At 47.1% G+C, this 22,973-nt stretch overlaps 1 protein-coding gene and 1 long non-coding RNA gene across 2 annotated transcripts in view; one reads left to right on the top strand and one right to left on the bottom strand.

Annotated features, from left to right (window-relative positions):
• LOC147104517 (uncharacterized) overlaps positions 1-22,973 on the bottom strand; it is a 111,867-nt gene that overhangs the window by 28,422 nt on the left and 60,472 nt on the right. The gene's annotated exons all lie outside the window — the stretch shown is intronic.
• LOC147104518 (BICD family-like cargo adapter 1) overlaps positions 1-22,973 on the top strand; it is a 103,430-nt gene that overhangs the window by 23,698 nt on the left and 56,759 nt on the right. Inside the window, exon 3 of the mRNA XM_085961878.1 lies at positions 17,173-17,289. Within this exon, the coding sequence (XP_085818004.1) occupies positions 17,173-17,289 (117 nt within the window). The remainder of the gene's footprint in view (positions 1-17,172; positions 17,290-22,973) is intronic.

The raw sequence follows: 22,973 nt of genomic DNA, 5'->3' as shown, positions 1-22,973 counted from the left end.
ATTCCATCACAAGGCTTGGATGTAATGAAATACCCCTGGTCAATTGTGTTGCACATTTGGGTCTTTTTACCCTGCTCAGTTTTTGTTTTTGTGTCTCTGACTACTCTCCTCAGACAAGCCCTCACTTTGTATCCTACACTTGCCTGATAGCTAGGTAAGATTGATAGTGTTACCAGGATAGCAAACATAAAACCCTTCTATAGATTGCTTTCAGAACATAAGAAATAGGAGCAGGAGTAGGCCATTCAGCCCGTCGAGCCTGCTCCGCCATTCATTGAGATCATGGCTGATCTTCTGCCTCAACTCTATTCACCGGCCCTATCGCCACATCCCTTGATGCCCTTACTAGTCAGAAATCTATCGACTTCGGTTTTGAATATACCCAATGACTGAGCCTCCACAGCCCTCTGGGGTAGGGAATTCCAAAGATTCACCACCCTGTGTGTGAAGAAATTTCTTCTCATCTCAGTCCTGAATGGCCGACCCTTTATCCTGAGCCTTTGGCCCCTGGTTCCAGACCCCCAGCCAAGGGAAACATTCTCCCAGCATCCACCCTATCAAGCCCTGTAATAATTTTGTATGCTTCAATTAGGTCCCCTCTCATTCTTCTGAATTCAAGAGAATACAGGCCTAGTTTACTCAATCTCTTCTCATATGACAATCCCGCCATCCCAGGAATCAATCTCGTGAACCTTCGTTGCACTCCCTCTATGGCAAGTATATCCTTCCTTAGGTAAGGAGACCAAAATTGTACACAGTACTCCAGGTGTGGTCTCACCAAGGCCCTATATAATTGGAGTAAAACTTCTTTACTCCTGTACTCAAATCCTCTTGTAATGAAGCCCAGCATACCATTTGCCTTCCTAATGGCTTGCTGCACCTGCACATTCACTTTCAATGACTCATGTACAAGGACACCCGGGTCCCTTTGAGCATCTGCATTCCCCAATCTTTCACCATTTAGGAAATACTCTGCCTTTCTGTTTTTTCTACCAAAGTGGATAACTTCACATTTATCCACATTATAATCCATCTGCCATGTTCTCGCCCACTCACTGAGCCTGTCGAGATCCCCTTGAAGCCTCTTCACATCCTCTTCAACTGACACTGCCACCTAGCTTTGTGTCATCAGCAAATTTGGAAATGTTACATTTAGTCCCCTCATCCAAATCATTTATATAGATTGTGACTAGCTGGGGCCCAAGCACCAATCCTTGTGTTACCCCACTAGTCACAGCCTGCCATCCTGAAAAAGACCTGTTTATCCCTACTCTTTGTTTTCTATCTGTTAACCAATTCTCAATCCATGCTATTATATTACCCCCAATTCCATGTGCCCTAATCTTGTGTGGGACCTTATCGAAAGCCTTCTGAAAATCCAAATACACCACATCTACCGGTTCCCCTTTGTCTACTCCACTAGTTACATCCTCAAAGAACTCCAATAGGTTTGTCAAACAGGATTTCCCTTTCATATATCCATGTTGACTCTGCCCAATCTTGCTGTTGGTTTCTAAGTGCCCAGTTATTGCATCCTTTATAATAGATTCCAGCATTTTCCCAACTACTGATGTGAGGCTAACTGGTCTGTAGTTCCCTGTTTTCTCTCCCTCCTTTCTTAAATAGCGGGGTTACATTTGCGATCCTCCAATCTGCAGGAACCATTCCAGAATCTATAGAATTTTGGAAGATGACAACCAATGCGTCCACTATCCCCAATGGCCACCTCTTTCAAAACCCTAGGATGTAGGTCATCCGGTCCTTGAGATTTATTGACTTTTAGTCCCATTAATTTTGCTAGTACTGTTTTTTTTACTAATAATAATTTCTTTAAGTTCCTCCTTCTCGCCACACCCTTGGTTTTCTCGTATTTCTGGGAGGTTTTTTGGGCTAAAAATGGAGTAGCGCCCCAATTGAGGCGCTAACTTCGCCGGGGTGCTAAAAGTAGTGCCCCGGAAAAATTAGTGCCCCCGCACTGGAAATTGAGTGGTTGTGCCCCAAGAGGGAAGCGGGGCGCTACTGGAAGCGCCCTGCATCCCTCTTGGCGCTGAGAGTCAATATTGTGGCGTTATGTGCCGCAGCACCACACGCTGCGGCACATCGCGCTGCGGTATTGCAGACCTTCCTCCCCTTCTTAAAGGGGAGGGGCCTTGCGCAGTGCGACCTGGGGCCCAGCTGGGTCCCTGGGGATCGGGAGTGCAGGCAAAAGAGCCCAGCACTCAAGTGCCGGGCTCTTGGCGCGCAGCCGGCACTCCATGGAGGGGGGGTCAGGAGGCCGGGGACGGGAGCGCAGGCAGGTGCTGGCAGGCGGCCAGCAACAAAAATGGCCGCCCCGCACCTCGCCTTTAAATTGCGCCTCCCCGGCCGCAGGTACGCCCCCCTGACCCCGTCGGACATAGCGTCCGGCGGTAAATCAGGGGGCGCTCCCGAAGATCGTGGCTGGGGCGTGAACGGGGCGCTGCGCACACCAATGACGTCATCGCCAGTGGCGAAGCGCCGTAGGGCGCTACCGGTTAGTGCCACAACTAACCTCCCGCTGAATTTTGCGGGAGGCGTGGGCAGTGCCGCGCCCGGGCGCTAGTTGGTTTGCGCCCCACTTAGCGTCCTCTTAAGGCGCTGACGGGAGGTGCTACCAACTGAATTTTTCCCCCTTTGTGTCTTCCTCTGTGAAGACAGAAACAAAGTATTTATTTAATTTCTCTGCCATTTCCTCATTCCCCATTATAAATTCTCCTGTCTCTGACTGTAAAGGACCTACATTTACCTTCGCCAGTCTTTTCCTTTTCTCATACCTATAGAAGCTTTTACAATCCATTTTTATATTTTTCGCTAGTTTGTGCTCATATTCCATTTTCCCTTTCTTTATCAATTTCTTGCTCCCCCTTTGCTGATTTCTAAAAAGATCCCAATCCTCAGGCTGACTGCTTTTTCTGGCAACTTTATAAGCTTCCTCCTTTGACTTAATACTAGCTTTAATTTCTTTTGTTAGCCATGGTTGGATCACTTTTCCTTTTGGGATTTTATGCCCTAGAGGAATATATGTTTGTTGCAAATTATGCATTATTTCCTTGAATGTTAGCCATTGTATGTCCACCTTCATACCTTTTAGTGTAGTCTCCCAATCTACCATGGCCAACTTGTCCCTCATATCCTTGTAGTTTCCTCTGTTTAGATTGAGGACTACATCACTCTCAAACTTAATATAAACTTCAATCATCATATGGTCACTTGTCCCTAAAGGCCCCTTTACCACAAGATTATTGATTAGCCCTTTCTCATTACACAGTACCAGATCCAGATTAGCCTGTTCCCTGGTTGGTTCCTCCACATACTGATCCAGGAAACCATCTCACATGCTTTTATCCTGTATCTCAGCAGGGTCCTCCTTGCCTTCAGGAAACAGCAGAATGACAGTACAGTAGACTTTGTTTTAGGCTTTACCTGCCAAACCAATCCATTGAACAGTAAATGAACAAGTGAATAAATAGCAGAAACATGCTTATATTCTCAATGTGGTTTAGACTTTGCTAACACCTTGTATGGTATGAAATAATGGATCGTTATTTTATAAAATCTAGGCTCACACTTCAGTGCAGTACCGAGGGAGTACTGCACTGTCGGAGGTGTCGTCTTTCAGATGAGATTTAAACCAAGGCCCCCTTTGCCCTCTCAGGTACATGTAAAAGATTCCATGGCATTATTTCAAAGAAAAGAACAGCACTTGCCCATAGTCTTTCTATGGACTTTTGCACTATATTTGCAGTAATTAGAAATCCATTTCAGTGCAGTGCGCTCTACAGGGGATCTGAGACCTTGTGTTACTCCTTAACCAACCAGATTGAAGAATTCTTAATTAGCAGCGCAGAGTCTAAACCAGGAAGTGTAAGTTTGAATATTTAATTCAGTGCCAAATCATGTACAGAAAGCAAAATAAAGAGAGGGAAAGAGGATGGGATTGAGAGAGAGATAAGAGACAAAAAACAAAAAAAGTTTTACATTTAAAAAAAATCTCCAACAATAATTAAAATCTGAAAATTAGTTTTCACAGTTGTAAAAGTTAATTTTCAGTGCCAGTGAGGTTGTTTGGCAGTAATTAAGGCTTATCATGTGGTTAAAAATCCACTTACACTAGAATGGACAGGTTTTAACTTTAACTTTTTCTGGCGAGTTTAGTGGGTATATAGTGGGCAATTACAGCAACTTCACGCGTTCCATGTGTTTCAGTGAGTTTTTGGACGAGATACCGGTATAGCGAAGCTTCTGGAGGACCAGGGCAACTCTAACAGCAACTTCCTGATTACCACGTTTAACTGTGCATGTTCGATCGCCGGAAGTTGCTGTCCAATTTACTCTTCAATAACAGTAAGCGCTGTTAGTCTCACTTTTATTTTTAGTGCAAAATCAGGGCCATAATAATAATCTTCTTGCCCAGTGATGCTTTTCTTCTTTTCTCATTTACTATTTGACTTGACTTATCTACCTCAACGAATATTCTTCAGATTATTCTTCAGAATTCCAACATAAACTTCGAAGGCTTCAAATAAAGCTCATGGGCCGAGAAATTGGAGGTGTTAACGCTGGCCATTCAGGCCCATTTTGGAAAAATAATGGCGGCTGCCTCACTTCTGCTTGCTGCCGGCAGGTCCCGCAGCCGCTGCCATTTGCAGCTGGACGGCAGCACTGCCGATTTCCTCGCTCGCTGGGGATATGTAGATCGTGACGTCAGTGAGTGTGTAATGCTCACCTGACACCCGATCTGCCATTTTCTAGTTTGCTGCTCCACTTACCAGCCTGTGTTAATTACAACCAGCTGACCAAGCGTTCACAAGCAGAAGGAGCCTCCAGCAGTGTTATTTAAAGGGATCATCAGCAACAACTTGCAGCTGACATGCTCAGTTTGACTGGCTCTGTGTAACTTTCTGCAACTTTTGTAGCTTTCTAAACTTCTTTCAAATTCCTAAAGTGACAGTTGCAAGTGTTGTAGCGAGTGGAGAACACCTTGGGGGAAAAATTCAGTTGTTTGCGCTTCCCATTAGCGCCTTAAGAGGGTGCTAATGGGGCGCAAAGCAACTAGCGCCCGTGCGCGGCAATATTTGCGCCGCTCGCGAAATTAACTAGGCATTTTGCGGCGGCGCTAAACACTACCGCTATGATCTCCTGCACTGGCAGATCATGACTTCAGTCGAGTGCGCAACGACGCGGTAGCGCCCCAGACCGGATATTGAGTGGCGCCCCCTGCCTTAGCGCCTGCCGCTAGCAACGACAGGTTGAGGGGAGCATTATGCAGCCAGAAAGGGACTGGGGGAGCGCTATTTAAAGTTGACCGCTTCCTGCCTTTTTTTGTTGGTGACATTTTTGCACCACGCATTCTGAGAGAGAGAGAGAGAGACTTCTGGAGAGATTCAACGCTGTGTGAAGGAGTTTTGGGTACTGAGCAGCACTTTGCAGGTTTATTTTGATTTGCCCTTCCTTGCTTTGCCAGCGCTCTGAGGTAGCGCCTCGCTCCTCGGCCTTTGCGCCTTAAGACAGGTGTGAAGCGCCTGATTTAGCGCTCCAATCGCCTCCAGGGGCGATAAAAGCCAAGTTTGCCGTCGGAGGCGATAATTAGCGCCAGGCGCTAAACTTTGCGTACGGCTGATAATCGCGCCCCAAACGGGGCGATACTGAATTTTTCCCCTCTTCATTCTTATTTAAAGGCTTCTGGTCACAACACTTGCAGTCATTGGGAGAGGGAGCGAAGAAGAGGAGGAGATGCGCGCAGAGGGTGGAGGGCCAGAAGGACTGTCAACAGGAGGCCTAACCCACCTAGGGTCTTCCGAGAGCTCTTCTCTTCTATCCATTTAAGTGAGGAGCAGTGTATTAGGAGGCTCCGCTTCACCAAGGAGGTGGTAACAGAACTCTGCCACCTTCTACGACCAGACCTGCAGCCTCGGAGCAGGGTGACCACTGCTCTCCCATGGCCCTCAAATTCTTTGCCAGCAGATCCTTCCAGTCTGCAGCAGGAGATATAACTTAACATCTCCTAGTTCGCTGCATCCGGGAGGTCACAGAGGCTCTCTACACCAGGAGGAGGGACTGAGTTGTCTTCTCTCTGAACAGAGAGAAGCAGGAGGAGCGCACATGTGGTCTTGCCAGGATAGCGGGCTTCCCCATGGTGCAGGGTGCCATCGACTGCACCCACGTGGCTTTGCGGGCGCCACATACCAATCCTGAGATCTTCCATAACCACAAAGGCTACCACTCACTTAATGTGCAGTTGTTGTGCGCCCAGCACATCCTGGTGGTGAATGTCCGATATACTGGCAGGAGTCATGGGGGGAGAAATCTGGTTGGTTGCGCCACCCGTTAGCGCCTTAGGGCGATAAGTGGGGCGCGAAACTGAGCGGACATTTAGCGGCGGCGCAAAACTGCAACGCCCGCTCAGCTGCGCGCGCAGATCCTGACGTCATTTCATGGTGCAACACCCTTGGGGCGCCCTGAACCAGAAATTCAGTGGCGCCCCCCTCCTTTCCGCCTGCCGCTCCCAGTGACTGGAACGGTTCCCAGTCGCTGTAGGGCTGGGGAGGGGGGGGCAGTATTTAAAGGGGGCTCTTCCTGGCTTCTTTGTGGTAGCCATTTTTGGACCACTCCTTCTGTGTGAGAGTGAGCGAGATTTGCAGAGAGACAAAGGGAGAGAGGCTTCTGCATTGAGTCAGTGCTCGCAGAGGTACTTTTGGCTTGGGCCCAAAACTTTGTAGTTGGTTTGCTTTTTCACTGGCATAACCTTGAGTGGCCACATACTATGGGGCTGCAATAGGTGGAAACGTTGGGCTTCTCCATTACATTGAGAGGGCTCAGAGACGCCGAGAGAGAGTGCCAATCCTGGCCAGATGGAGGAGGGCCAACTGCTTCAGCCAGATCTGCAGCCTCAACTGAGGAGCAGGACGTCTCTGTTGGTGGCAGTGAAGGTGACAGTGGCTGTTGACTTCTATGCCACCGGCTCCTTCCAATCCACTACTGGGGACATTGCCAATATCTCCCAGTTCGCGGTGCATTGCTGCATCCGTCAAGTCACGAATGCCCTCTTTAAAAGGAGACGTCCGTTCATTTCCTTCCCCATGACCCTGGACAAGCAGCAAGAGCGCGCAATGGGCTTTGCAAGAATAGCGGGCTTCCCCATGGTCCAGGGCGCCATTGACTGCATGCATGTGGCTTTGCGGGCGCCGCAAGAGAATGCCGAGGATTACCGCAACCGGAAGGGGTTCCATTCATTGAACGTCCAGTTGGTGTGTGACCACAGACAGCTGATACTCGCTGTCAATGTCTGCTTTCCAGGCAGCAGCCACGACGCCTTCATCCTGCGCCAGATTTCTGTGGCAGACCTTTTCGAAGCCCCGGCTCACCCAGGAGGCTGGCTTCTCGGGGATGAGGGCTATCCTCTGCACCTGGCTGATGACCCCGCTCCGTGCGCCCAGCACCCCTGCTGAAGAACGATACAATGAGAGCCATCAAGCGACCAGGAACATCATTGAGCACACAATCGGCGTGCTCAAGCAACGGTTCCGCTGTCTGGACCATTCCGGGGGAGCCCTTCAGTACTCACCTGAGCGAGTCTCCCATTTCGTTGTAGTGTGCTGCATGCTGCATAACCTGGCAATCACCAGGACTTGGCCGCTGCCACGAGACATTGGAGCACCAGCAGAGGAGGAGGAGGAGGAGCACCAAGACGGGAGGGAGGCACAAAGTGCAAGGGCCGTCCGTCAGCGGCTTATTGCAAGTCCGTTCTAGGCCCCCTCTGAGGGAATGGCTTCTGCCATTGAAAGAACATGAATGGAACCGTTCCGCAACCCCTAAGCCGGTCAAGGCAACAATACTTCAAAGAGCAAACATGCACATTCTGAATAAAGACACTTCTTTATTTAACAAACTGTGTGCCCTTCCTGCATGACAAAGTAATAGAGAGAAACCCCAAAATAAGCAGTCAGACACATAACTGGTTCTCACAACCTGGAGACAATGAACAAAACAGTAACCAAAAAATGACCACGATCCTCGGCCTTCAATAAAACATTTAACAGCACTTTGCCACACCACCTACTTTTTGCCCTTCGAGGGTGATCTGCTTCGCTTGCGAGATTTGCCCCTTCCCACCCTGCAGCTCCTCCGCAATGGGACCCCAGTGGCTGCAGCAAGGCTGGGGGAAGGCTGCTGAGTGTCAGAAACTGAGTCGGCAGATGCCCTTGAGGTACGGCCTGGACCAGCTCTGGGCCTGGAGGGCCTGGCTGCTGACTGCTCCAACTCTGCATGGGCGGCAACAGTCTGTCCTACAGGTGGTGGCAGCTGCAGTGAAGTGACAGTGTTGGCAGCAGGAATGCTGCCATCCTGACAGAGGACAGCAACTCCCTGGTCAGACGACACATTGCCACTCCCACGGGGCAGCACTGCAGCATGCGGAGCAATCTGCTGAAGCACAGACTGCTGGCCTGCTGTGGCGCGGCGAGGGCCCCGGCGATTGGTGCCCGATCCAGCAAGGGTGGCAGCAGTCAGTGCTCGTGTGGCCTCAATCTGCGTCTCCATCAGACCAGCCACTGACTGCATTACACCACTAAGCACTTGCGTGGAAGCTGCCTGTCCTGCGCTGAAGTCCTGGACACTCCTTGCCAGTGACTCAATGGATTCGGGCATCCTTGCCACTGCAGCCATGAGCTCAGTGTGCCTGTGCTCTGCCTGTGCGCTCATTTCAGCGAGGAGCCACACCTCTTCTGCGCTCACTGTAGCAGGACTCGAGGCCAGACTCTCCCTCCGGGGAGAAGGCCGCCGAGCTTCCCTACCGCTGCAGCCCGCTGGGCCCCAGAGCTTCACCCTCCTCAGACCATTTCCCCCCTGCTCCCCTCCAGGGAAGACGTGTCCCCATTATGGCCATGGGCTGCCTCGGCTGAGGGTGGCACTGATGGTCCGGCTTCCTCTTCCTCCTCGCCTTCAGAGTCACTCACAGTGGCAGCTTGAGGGCCCGCCTCCTCACCTGGCGAATCGGCATCTGAAAGCAGGGAGGTACAAGAGTGGCTTTAGTGTGAGGACAGGGCGGCAGCGAGGGAGGCATGAGTGCTGCAATGCACTGTATTGGATAGATAGTGGCAAAGGATGCTGGTGTGAGGCACAAGTGGAAGGAGAGAGGTCAAAAAGGTGATGACCTTACTATTGCTGTCCAGAACGGGGTCGGCATCTCCAGTGGCGACGGGGCCAATCATCCGGCCTGCCATAATCCGCTGGACTCGCTGCTCCAGATCGATGAGGGCTTGAAGGTGAGGCTGGCCTCCTGTTATGGGCCAGCTTGCCCTGCAAGAGAAAGGATGGGCTCTGAGTACAGTGTGAAGCCCTGATCTTGGCTGCACTGCCTCCCATGGTGGAATAGCCCTTAGTGTGTAACGTGCTGAATGTGAGTTTCATGAAAGGCCCATAGGTGTTGGATGAGGGCTGGGCATTGGGGCTTTCAGGACCCTTTGGCCATAAAGTGAGGTGGACATGCAGGGATGAAGAGGATACTGAAAAGGGTACTCATCCTGATGACCCGAGTGAGGTCGTTGAACTTCTTCCTGCATTGCACAGGGGTTCTAGGCACCATGCTGCTGGCGGTCACTGTGAGCCACCTCCCTCCAAGCTTTGCGATAGTCGTTGGGCAGCGGCCTCCTGCCACTGTTCGGGAACAGGATAGCTCGCCTGCGCTCCACCGCGCCAACCAGAACCTGCAAGGCCCCCTCACTGCGCTCGCTCCCTGGCCCTCGGCGTTGGAATGTGGCAGCAGGTCTGTCCAGGCCGAGAATCAGGGCTCCGATGCGTAGGGGGTGGCTGCAATCCAAGATCGAACCTCCCCTTTAAGAGCTGACCGGCGCCAGGGTGTCTGCATGCAATTGCTAACTGGCCGCACCTGCGCTGCGCCCGCCCTCGGTGGTAGTGCCTCGCTTCTCCGGCTTAGCGCCTTAAGACAGTCGTGCAGCGCCTGTTTTAGCGCTCCAAGCACCTCCTGGGGCGAAGTAGGTCAATTTAGCAGTAGGTGGCGATAATTTGCGCCGGGCGCTAAATTTCGTGCCCGCTCAACGCTCAAGTATTACGCCCCAAACATGGCGATACTGAATTTCTCCCATGATGCCTTCATCCTGTGCCAGTCCGGTGTGCCAGCAATCTTCCAGCCGCCACATCAAACCTGAGGGTGGCTGCTCGGGGACGAGGGCTATTCGCTCTGCACCTGACTGATGACGCCCCACCACAATCTGTAACCTCATGGCCCGGCATATGCTTCACTCTACTATTGCCAGCAAGCCAGGGGACCAACCCTGGTTCAATGAGGAGTGCAGAAGAGCATGCCAGGAGCAGCACCAGGCATACCGAAAAATGAGGTGCCAACCTGGGGAAGCTGCAATACAGGACTACATACATGCTAAACAGTGGAAAAAAACAGCATGCTTATATACAGAGCTAAGCGATCCCACAACCAACGGATCAAATCAAAGCTCTGCAGTCCTGCCACATCCAGTCGTGAATGATGGTGGACAATGAAACAACTCACAGAAGGAGGAATGAATATCCCCATCCTCAATGATGGCGGAGCCCAGCAGGCAAGTGCAAAAGTCAAGTCTGAAGCATTTGCAACCATCTTCAGCCAGAAGTGCCAAGTGGACAATCCATCTCTGCCTCCTCCTGAGGTCCCACCAGCACAGAAGCCAGTCTTCAGCCAATTCGATTCACTCCAATCCGGCCAATTACCGTCCCACCAGTTTATGCTCTCGGCACAGGCGCTGGGTCCCTGTTTGGGGACGTGGTGCAAGTGGTGGGTCTCTCTTTGGGGTCTGTAGCTCTTGGTGCAGGTGCTGGGTCCCTCTTTAGGGACTGTGGCTCTCCCATAGGCTGTGGGTCACTCTGAAGGAGAGATGCTTGCTAGTGCAAGCTATGATTTCTAAAAGTTTCTGATGAGTTGTTGCACTGTTCTATCTGTTGCTAGCACTTCATTGCCTGTGCAGATGGTTCAAACCTACCATAAGGCATTTGCACTCTAGTCTATGATTTGTGACTAACCACCACTCCCCGGATAGCTGGGTGGTGTTTTATGCTGCTCTTGAAATTCTGTATCAGATGACTTTCTAAAATAAACCTTAAAAAGAACATGATTCAGCGAGGTTACACTAACATTTCAGGCCCATGTAATAGACTCCTCGGGCTCTTTGCCGCAAAATACAGGCAAGTACATACAGACGCACAGAAAATCAATTACAACTACGGATCCTCCCTTTATTCACAGAAATCACAGAAACCCCACAGTGCAGATAGAGGCCATTTCGGCCCATCAAGCCTGCACCGACACATATCCCACCCGATCCCCGTAACCCCTACACCAACACATATCCCACCCTATCCCCGTAACCCCACATATTTAATCCCCCTAACACTAAGGGTCAATTTATCATAGCCAATCAACCTAACCCGCACATCTTTGGACTGTGGGAGGAAACCGGAGCACCCGGAGGAAACCCACGCAAACACGGGGAGAATGTGCAAACTCCACACAGACAGTCGCCCAAGGCCGGATTCGAACCCGGGTCCCTGGTGCTGTGAGGCAACAGTGCTAACCACTATGCCACCGTGTCTGCCCTATTAAGTTGCGATGTTCTGAAAATCAAATCCATGAAGGTCACAGGTTTCATCTCCAATGTGCTGTGTTGGCTGATCTCAGCAGGGACAGCGACAGGGGTACTACAACTGGAGTTGGTGTCTCTGGGTTAGGGAGGGCTAGGTCGAACAGCCTGCAGATATTCTACTTTCAAATATAAAGAATGGCCATTTGGACAAAGTATCAGAGTACATAGGGCATGCATGAACATACCTCAGCGAGAGTAAAAGCCTCCAGCAGAGGAGAAAAATAAAGGTGGGGGGAAATAGATCATGCGATTACAAGGAACATTATCAAACAAATCTATCCTGCTCTGAAGGGGTACATTATAATCCTTGCCATTATTAAGGTCAGCAAAGTACTGACAATGAGGTGGCTATGTCTGCTGAACTATCTGCCTCTCTGAAAGTTCTTCATTGTCAATGTTATACAGGTGACATATAGATTTAGATTAAGAAATAATCATTGATTTATGCGCTGACTTTCAACGGATTGAGAATCTCATTAAGCAGTGCAGACTTGCATGTTACTGTGAAGTTGAAAGAAGCTCTTGTCTTCTATGCTACAGGTCTGTTTATTCCCCAACTACATATTTGATTGCATTCCATCATTTATTATAGGTATATTCAACAAGTCACTGATCTGCAAGTTGGCTATTATATACCATTCCTTGTAATGCAGGAGCACTGAGACCAAACGTGAAATTTTCCTGTCTTTCTTTAGTTTAAGCTGCTTTATGTAATCCAAAATGATATTCTGTGAATACACAGGACATGTACGATGACAAAACTGTGCTGACATACTGTCTGATTGTGTATAAGTTGTTCATCTGGCTCCATTCCTTATTGTGTGCAGGGTGGGGGGTGTTAGGTCACACTGTACAGGTGAGCTGGCCTGAATTTTTAGTTTCTTGAAACCCTGACTGATGATCCACCCAGGCCTACAGAGAGAAAATATAATGAGATCTATTGGTCTGCCAGTAGGGTGTGATTTAGGTGATAGGTTGGATTGAATTGAGGCTGTGCTATTGTTTAATCTTTAAAAATTCTCGCATAACTTTTGTAATATGTGGGTAGGAATGTTTTTTCTTATGGGACAAGCTTATAATGGGATGTCTAGTTTGGCTATTCATTTGATGGCCTCCTGAGATGCCAAGTGGAGAAATGAGGTGCCTCCAGGAACAGATCTTGATGGGCAGGTTGATGTGATGTGTTCCATGGTCTGGGACTCATGGCCACAGTCGCACTTCAGGTCGTCCCTCATCTTCCACTGATGGAGCAGGTGGCCGCACCGTCCACGCCCTGTGCGGATTCAGTTGAGCGCTGTCCACTGTGTTTGGGGGGGGGGGGGGGGAGGTCGAAGCCAGGGACCTCTGCTGTTGGGTAGGAATGAAAAATAAATTATTCCATTCCAGCTCACTCTGTCGTTTCAGGCCATATCTAAGGATTCACGCATATCATCCTTCTGACTTGATGCTAAATCCATATATCTCTTCTCTTTTCTGGAAGCTTCAAATTAATCCACATTCACTGTGCTAGGTGGCAGTGCACAGCATAGGATTGTGGCTATAAGTGTGAAGTAGTTACTCATGTTTAATTTACCCCATGTCCCATAGTTTATAATCAGCCTGGTGTAGTACAAAAAACTTCTCCACATCCATGTCATTAATCCCAAGAGAGATTTTAACCTTTAGATTGCCAGCATGCCCTGGGAAACTCTATTGTTTTTTTTTTAAAGTTTTTAGCTCATGAACATGTAGCCTTGTCTTGTATGCTAAGGGTTAAACTTTAAATGTGATCTTGGCTCACTTGGTAGCACTGTCACTCAAGGGCTTGAGCACAGTGTCTGGGCTGATACTTCAGTGCAGTACTGCATTGTTGGAGGCATCATCTTTGGATCTAATGTTAAACCAAGACTCATCCTGCCCTGCTGCTGTATTTGCCTACATAACAGTGATTGCACTTCAAAAGTAATCCATTGGCTGTGAAGGTCTTTGGAACGTGAGGGCATCAAAGGTAAGTTTTTTTTTCTTTAGATCAGTGTCCCATTTTATTCTTAGTTTCAAGAAGACTAATTTAGCTCCCTTGGTCTCCCTTCATTGCTCATTTATTTTGAAGAACTACTGTAGTAGCATTTGTTGCAATGCCTCTACCTTTTTGAAAAACCAGTGTAGCAGTGTGCTCTCACTATAGAGTGTTTGCTCTAACAGCCTTGGGCTTCCACTCTGGATATATTTGTACACATTAACATTCTGTTTATCCAGAGAATTGCTGCCATACAGCATGAATATACTTTTAATGTTTGTTCAGTGAGTGCACCTAACTCTCTCCAGCTGCATTTTATTTAATGATGTGTCCCTTGTTGTGTAATCAGTTATTCATGTTTGCAGTTTTTAGCACAGACTCGCATCACCTACTTCTCAATATTACATGTCATTTGCTTCATTGTTTACCCAGTTGCAACGTGACCTTGAGTGAAGTCTCCTCTTGGAATTTCCTGCTTTAATGGGTGGGATTGTGGTCAGGGTTTTTGGAGGAGAAAATCTTGTTTCCTAATGGAGGTGCTCCGCTCCATGCGGGTGCGGGCGGAGAAATCGCAGGAGCTCCTGAGAGCTAAGGAAACGAGAGCTGATCTATTCCAACAGAATTTCCTGGAAATTCCCTCTAGTATCTGATCATTGATGGACTTCTCTGTGTCCTAATTACAGGTGCTTTTCGTAATACCCTTCACTGCTCCCATTAATCCTGAGTTATCTTTAGAATGGAACATTGTCTTGGCCTGAATAGAATAGATAGACCTAAATTCTCAAAAGCCAGGAGAACCCTGCAGAATTGAACCAGATTTTTTTTCTCTGTCTTTCTCTTTAACACATTTTTAAACTGGGCATCTTTCTGTCCTAGGACTTCCTTTTGGCTAATACGTTGAATTTTGAACCTTCAGAATTATCCTGGTCAGTGAGTCATGATCCTGTTCAGTTTCAATAGGTACATAGACACTTCCTGTAGACTTCTGATGAGGGGAAGAATATTACTGTCACCCAAGCAGTGTTGGGAAGGATCCTGGGAGTAAAGATTGGATGTAGAATAACAATGTGTGTCCTAATGTTGGGATTCAATCCAACTACAGGACTGCACAAAGTAGTGAATTTTATTTGATCTGAACCCTGATGGTATGACCCATACAGCAAGTGAAGCTTGGTACATATGTCCCAGTGCAGTGGTCCTTGTCAATTGGCTGTCAAATCAGTGAGTAGTATAACTCGGGTCGGTCAGCTGCATGTTGCATTATACAGATATACTGGAGTAGTAACAGCAGCCTAATACAGCCTGACCTGCTAACAGATACTCGGATCCTGTCCAGAAGACAAACAGCCGAACTATGGAAGATCCATTTCAGGCAGAATTGGTGACCTGAACAGCCTGTGTTCCAAACTACATAGCCTCACACAGCTCTACGGAGTCACAATCCACTCTGTAAACACTTACTTTTGATCATCCTATTGGGAGCAGTGTGTGACCAGGACAAGCCCCTCCCCTATACAAAATATCCCACATTATTAAAACAAAAGAACAACAAAATAACACAACACAATGTTAACAAAAACATTCCCAGAAACAGATGAACCATTCACTGGAAGCAAACAAAAAAACTCCAGAAAAGAAACAAACAAGACCAAAATAGATTTTTACAAGGTCTCAACCCTTCTAGCTGTAGTTACTGATTTCTTTCTTTCTTTCCTAGATCAGCAGTGATCAACACTACCTAGAGCACTGCCTGGTTCAGATATCGGATTACCAAGTCTACCACAGAGCGTTTCCATCACCAAGCATGTCATTTTAGTCACACTTCAATCTTGCTTACTGGTCTGCTCACACACCATGCTACATAAGAACTAGGAGCAGGAGTAGGCCATACGGCCCTTCAAGCCTGCTCCGCCATTCAATAAGATCATGGCTGATCTTCAACCTCAACTCCACTTTCCCGCATGATCCCCATATCCCTTGATTCCCTGGAGTCCAAAAATCTATCTATCTCAGCCTTGAATGTACTCAACGACTCAGCACCCACAGCCCTTTGGGGTAGAGAATTCCAAAGATTCATCACCCTCTGAGTGAAGAAATTCCTCCTCATCTCAGTCTTAAATGGCCGGCCCCTTATCCTGAGACTATGCCCCCTAGTTATAGACTCTCCAGCCAGGGGAAACAACTGCTCAGCATCTACCCTGTCAATCCCCCTCAGAATCTCATACTCTGGACGAGTGGAACATCAAATGCAGCTGTCTGCCTCTCTGCAACCCAATTAAAACAGGTAGAGTCCTGAATGTGTGATCTGGGCTACAATCCCAACTGAGTTTTCTCATTGCTGTACACCAGGCCTGTTTTCAGCATGGTGGACTTGCACAGGGCAGCTTGCATCATCCTAGCTTTCTTATCAGCAACTGCTTAATCCAAGTCCTTATGTAAGGGGTCTTGGCAAAAAAATGTACCCGCTGCGAGGCTGATACTACTTCGTTGTTCCCCCACCGCCCAGGAGTTCTCAGTGAAAGATCAGTGTATCCCTGCAGCCACTTCCCATTTTTGCCACAAATCGACCCTTCAGCTTGCTTCCGGATCTCACCGCAGAAAACCCTTCCGATGTATTCCTTGAAGCGCTGAACCATGAAGGAGAATTGTTTTGATGTATCCCTTGCACGTCACAAGCTTAATCTACTGTGGAATTTTGTTATCGTTGAAGAACAAATGACCAAAACCCCCTATTGTCTCTTTTGAGCATGGCCTTGGAGGACTCTTTTTTTTTCTAAACTGTGAATACACCAGGTAGCACTGAACATTTTTAAAAATCTCTTCTCTGGATGTGGGTGACACTGGTAAGGCCACAATTATTGGCCATCCATGGTGCCGTGAGAAGGGCCGCCTTCTTGAACCGCTGCAGTCCTTGTGGTGATGGTGCGCCCACGGTGGTGTCGGGTAGGAAATACCAGGATGTTGACCCAGCGATAATGAAGGAATGACGCTATATGTCCAAGATAGGATGGTGTGTGACTTGGAGGGCATCATACAATACTGCTGCTCCTGTCCATCTTGATGGTAGTAGTCACAGGAGAGGGAGGTGCTGTCGAAGTAACCTTGATGAGTTACTGTAGTGCCTTCTGCAAATCGTACAAACTGCACCCACAGAATATCGATGGTGGAAAGGATGGATATTGAGTGCAGTGGCAGGAGCGTCAATCGCGCAAACTGCTGGAAAAGCAGTTGAGTGGTGAGTATTCCATTGCACTCCTGACTTGTGTGTTGGTGTGGTGGGGGGGATGAGGGGAGGGGACTTGTGTCCAAAGGTTTTGGGGCAAAAGTTGTTGTCCGCACAAGTGATTGTCTAAATGCAATAGCATGATTATATTCATGCTTTGTATTGTAACACAATGCAATGCGCATCATCACTTGGCACTGAGCCAGCCTTTTATCCAATCATCCATGTTTGCACAGTGTACACTTCTTGTCCCACATCTCATGGTTTTGTTCCTTCTTCCATAGGCAGCTGAGATAGAGCAACAGCTCTCAATGCAAGTTCACAACCTCCGTGATGAGTTCCGGGAGAAGAGCATGTCAACAAACCAACACATCGCACGTCTGGAGAGCTTACAAGCTGAGGTGAGATCCGGCTGGCGTGCACCAGCGTGTTTATTCCATATTTGTTGCTGTACCTATGGAGGTACATGCATGTGTATTTATTGTCCTGCCTAGCTAGATAGATGTGTGTGTTATGACACTATGGCCTGAATCCTTGTGATCAAGCTCCCTGGTGTAAGTGTACAAGGGTTTCTTTGGGTGTTACAATTCAGGTTCTCTCCCAGTACTTTAAACTTGGCTGACAGCAAAAAAAAAAAAAAGTTTCCATAAGGAAACCTGCATCTCCAATGATCTGCAACATGTAACCTTATGCATGACATGAATAGGAAAGCACATCATAGGACTTCAAATCATCCTTTCATCTCATTATTTTGCACCAGAGTTGTTGTGGGCTGCTCATCACATTTCTCCTGTCCCCTTAGAATGGTGAAAAATGCCACACTAATAGTCAAATTTATTTACACATTAAATAATAACAACAGGAATACGGCAAGTAGCAGAACAATAATAGACTTGCAGAGTACTGTACTCAAAATGTTCCAACGCTCATAGCCACAAATTAAATGTCAGTAGTGAAGGCCCACTGAGCCTCTCCTCTTAGTTACCTTGCATGGAAAGGACAATAAGAAACAGGGATATCTCTTATAAAGTTCTTCTGGGACTCCAAAAGGCAGGTTTCCCCTTAAGATCATAGGGTTTCTGTTTCAAGAATCAGGTAATCATATTAATCACTCTGCCACCGAAGTAGATAAAAGTATGAACATCAGTTTCTTAGTTGTCTATGGAATCATTTGCTCTGGACACCTGGCCTTGTAGACTCACGTCAGACATGGTTTCTAAGTGCACATGCATTAACATTTCAAAAACATGATGGACTAGGCAAAGAAAGTGGACTTAGTTAGTTTCTGATCAGTCAGCAGCATCAAAATAATGGCTGACTATCTTCCTGCAAAATTAATAGACCTGTGAGGAGTTGGCAGCATAGTAAAGGATCCTCTAGGAAAGAGTGATCATAGCATGGTTGAATTTCAAATTCAGTTGGAGGGTGAGAAAGTTGGATCTCAAACCAGTGTCCTGATCTTAAATAAAGGCAATTACAAAGGTATGAAGGCAGAGTTGGCTAAAGTGGACTAGGAAAATAGATTAAAGGGTAAGATGGTTGATGAGCAATGGCAGACATTTAAGGAGATATTTCATAACTCTCAACAAAAATATATTCCAGTGAGAAGGAAAGACTTTAAGAGAAGGGAGAACCATCTGTGGCTAACTAAGGAAGTAAAGAATAGTATCAAATTGAAAACATAGGTATATAATGTTGCCAAGATTAGTGAAAGGCCAAAGGATTGGGAATTTTTTTTAAATCAGCAAAGGATGACAAACAATAAAGAGAGAAGATGGATTATAAGAGTAAACTAGCAAGAAATATAAAAACAGATAGTAAGAGCTTCTACAGGTATATAAAAAGGAAGAGAGCAGCTAAATTAAACACAGAAAATGCTGGAGAAACTCAGCAGGTCAGGCAGCATCTGTGAAGAGAGAAACAGTTAACGTTTCGGGTCGATGACCTTTTGTCAGAACTGGAAAAAAGCAGGAAATGGAACAGATTTTTAAGCAAGTGAAGAGGCTGGGAAAGAGGGGAGGGGATGAAAGAACAAAAGGGAAGGTCTGAGATAGGATGGAAGGCGGGAGAGATTAAGAGATATTCAAGGCAAAAGGAGATGGTAATGGAACAGGTTAAGAAACAAAGGATGGCTCTAGATGAAGTGTAAATTGTGCTGGCAGAATGAAAGACAGCTGCCATGTGGGGGAGAAGAAAAAAAGATATATAATATAGGGGCCGAGGTTATGATCTAAAATTATTGAACTCTATGTTGAGTCCGGAAGGCTGTAAAGTGCCTAATCGAAAGATGAGGTGCTGTTCCTCGAGCTTACGTGGAACAATGCAAGAGGCCGAGGACGATGAGGTCTGAGTGGGAATGGAGCGGTGAATTAAAATGACAGGCAACTGGAAGCTCGGGGTCCCCCTTACGGACTGAACGGAGGTGTTCCGCAAAGTGGTCACCCAATCTGCATTTGGTCTCCCCAATGTAGAGGAGACCACATCGTGAGCAGCGAATACAGTATACTAGATTGCGAGAATTATAAGTAAATCGCTGTTTCACCTGGAAGGGGTGTTTTGGGCCCTGGACAGTGGGAAGGGGGGAGGTATAAGGGCATATGTTGCATCTCCTGTGCTTGCATGGGAAGGTGCCGGGGGAAGGGGTGTTGGGGGTGATAGCGGAGTGGGCAAGGGTGTCTCGGAGGGAGCGGTCCCTACTAAATATGGGGAAGATGCGTTTGGTGGTGGGATCACGCTGGAGGTGGCGGAAATGGCGGACGATGATCCGTTGATGTGGAGGCTGGTGGGGTGAAAGGTGAGGACAAAGGGAACTCTGTCGTGGTTCCGGGAGGGAGGGGCAGGGGTGAGGGAGATAGAACAGATACGGTCAAGGGCCGTGTCAACCACTGTGGAGGGAAATCCTCGGTTGAGGAAAAAGGAAGACATATCAGAAGCTAAAGTAAAATTTGGTCCCTGAGAGGATGAGACTGGGAAATTAATAATGGGGAACAGGGAAATGGCAGAGACTTTGAACAAATATTTTGTATCGGTCTTCACGGTAGAAGACACTAAAACCTTCCCAATAATACATAATCAAGGGGCTATAGGGAGGGGGGAACTTAAACAATCACTATCACTGGAAAAAAAAGTACTCGGTAAAATAATGGGACTAAAGGTGGACAAGTCCCCTGGACCTGATGGTCTGCATCCTAGGGTCTTAAAAGAAGTGGCTGCAGAGATAGTGGATGCATTGGTTGCAATCTACCAAAATTCCCTGGATTCTGGAGAGGTCCCAATGGATTGGAAAACCGCCCCTATTTAAGAAGGGAGGGAGACAGAAAGCAGGAAACTATAGACCAGTTAGCCTAACATCTGTCATTGGGAAAATGCTGGAGTCCATTATTAAGGAAGCAGTAGCAGGACATTTAGAAAATCATAATACAGTCAAACAGAGTCAGCATGGTTTTATGAAAGTGAAATCATGTTTGACAAATTTGCTGGAGTTCTTTGAGAATAAAGGGGAACCAGTGGATGTGGTGTATTTGGATTTCCAGAAGGCATTTGATAAGGTGCCACATAAAAGGTTACTGCACAAGATAAGAGCTCATGGGGTTGGGGGTAATATATTAGCATGGATAGAGGGTTGGCTAACTAATAGAAAACAGAGAGTCGGGATAAATGGGTAATTTCCATTTGGCAAACAGTAACTAGTGGGGTGCCACAGGGATCAGTGCTGGGGTTCAACTATTTACAATCTATATTAATGACCTGGATGAAGGGACTGAGTGTAATGTAGCCAAATTTGCTGATGTTACAAAATAGGTGGGAAAGCAAGTTGTGAAGATGACACACACAATCTGCAAAGGGAGATGGACAGGTTAAGTGAGTGGGCAAATATCTGGCAGATGGAGTATAATGTGGGAAAGTGTGAGGTTATCCACTTTGGTAAGAAAAATAAAAAAGCAAATTATTATTTAAATGGAGAGAGATTACAAAATGCTGCAGTACAGAGGGACCTGGGGGTCCTTGTGCATGAATCCAAAAAAAGTTAGCATGCAGGTACAGCAATGAATCAGGAAGGCAAATGGAATGTTGGCCTTTATTGCAAGGGGGTTGGAGTATAAAAGCAGGGACGTCCTGCTACAACTGTACAGGGTATTGGTGAGACCACACCTGGAGTACTGCGTACAGTTTTGGTCTCCTTATTTAAGGAGGGATATACTTGCATTGGAGGCAGTTCAGAGAAGGTTCACGAGGTTGATTCCTGAGATGAAGGGGTTAACTTAAGAAAGATTGAGCAGGTTGGGCCTATACTCATTGGAGTTTAGAAGAATGAGAGGTGATCTTATTGAAACATATAAGGTACTGAGGGGGCTCGACAGGGTAGATGCAGAGAAGATGTTTCCCCTCGTGGGGGAATCTTGAATTAGAGGCATAGTTTCAGAATAAGGGGTCGCCCATTTAAAACTGAGATGAGGAGGAATTTCTTCTGAGGGTCGTAAATCTGTGGAATTCTCTGCCCCAGAGAGATGTGGCGGCTGGGTCATTAGGGTGGAGATAGACGGATTTTTGAACAATAAGGGAGTGATGGGTTATGGGGAGCGGGCAGGGAAATGGAGCTGAGCCCAGGATCAGATCAGCCATGATCTCATTAAATGGCGGAGCAGGCTCAAGGGGCCAAATGGCCTACTCCTGCTCCTATTTCTTATGTTCTTATCTATCTAGACAGCTTCATATATTATATTTTCATTCTCCCATAAAGGCAAAAAACTTGTAAAAATGCAGCCACCCAACCATCTTTAAATTGCATTCATCTGTCTATTTTAAAAATACTGTAATGCAATTATTTTTCCTATTTGCGGCATGATAGAGTTCTGCTTCCACCATAATGAGTTTGGGTATACAAGGTTGCCTGTCGTGTAAGTGAGGTTTCAATCTACGAGGGAGGCAATGTGGTGTGATGGGTAAGATTGTATAAGGGGATCACTGTATAGGGGTGGACTGAGTTTAAGTTAATAAAGTTAAGTTAAGCCTTCCATAGTTAATATGTGTGGGTGTGAAATGACTCATGGTATATGAAGGCTCGCTGCTGTTAGTGGCCACTCTTCACACATGAGCTTGATGGTGAGATACAGCAGTTATTCAACTGCAAAATGCACCACATCTGAGCCTGAACTTATTCTCACCCAACATCCACACACACTTCCAATAGGAGTAGCTAGGTAGTGATCAGGAATGGAAGTCTTCACCACTTTGTACCATCTCTAATATAATAACATTGAGATCACTTGTAGCATACCTATACCAGTTGAGATCAGCAAACTCAACACAGACTGGACCTTAAACGTAGCATTTTTCAGGTCTATGTTGCTGAGTTGCTCACCAGCTAAATGTTCTGAACCACTGAGTAGCTGAACTTTACAGACCTGGAAGATCTGTACTGCATGTTAGCCTGATCAGGCAACATGCTGTTTTTGGTGTGGATGAGAGCAGTATGAGGATGTGTCATTGAACCTTCTGGTATATGAGGATTAGTGGGCTCGCTTTTATGTGTGGAGTATGAATGTGTCTTGGGCTCCCTCTTGTTTAGTTAGTGCGTGTGCATGCATGTGTATGGAGAGAGGGTGTCCTCCCTGCCATGTACAGGGTGAGTGCATGAGAGGGCTGTCTGGTGTGGTGTATGAATGTATGTGTGAGTGTGCAGGGTTCTGTAGTGTGGTGGGGGATGTATGTTGGAATGGTCTCCCTCATTTGTGGGATGTGACCGTGAGCAGGATCCCTGGTGTATAGGATCTGAGTGTACATTAATGGGTTCCCCTGTAATGTGAGATGTGGGAACAGCCGCTCTGGTACAATGGATAAGACTCAGCAGGATCCCTATTGCATAGTGAATGTGAGCAGCCTCTAGCTCTGCAACATATGTATCTGCATAATCACATTATTGGAATATAAGCTAGAAATGCGAGATGCTCACACTAGGGGCAAAAAGCAGAAGAATGTTTCTTCTCTCATCTTGATGAACACACGTCTCCAAAATATTAAAAGATTCTCCTCATTACTGTTAAATTTTCTGTTTTTTTCCCTTTCCTTTTGTCTGTGGGGGTGA

This window comes from Somniosus microcephalus, chromosome 19 (assembly GCF_052327205.1).
Source record: "Somniosus microcephalus isolate GS21.2 chromosome 19, FLI_Smic_1.0, whole genome shotgun sequence".
NCBI classification, from domain to species: Eukaryota; Metazoa; Chordata; class Chondrichthyes; order Squaliformes; family Somniosidae; genus Somniosus; species Somniosus microcephalus.
Note: the sequence above shows the minus strand (reverse complement) of the source record. Positions and strands in the feature narration are given on the sequence as shown.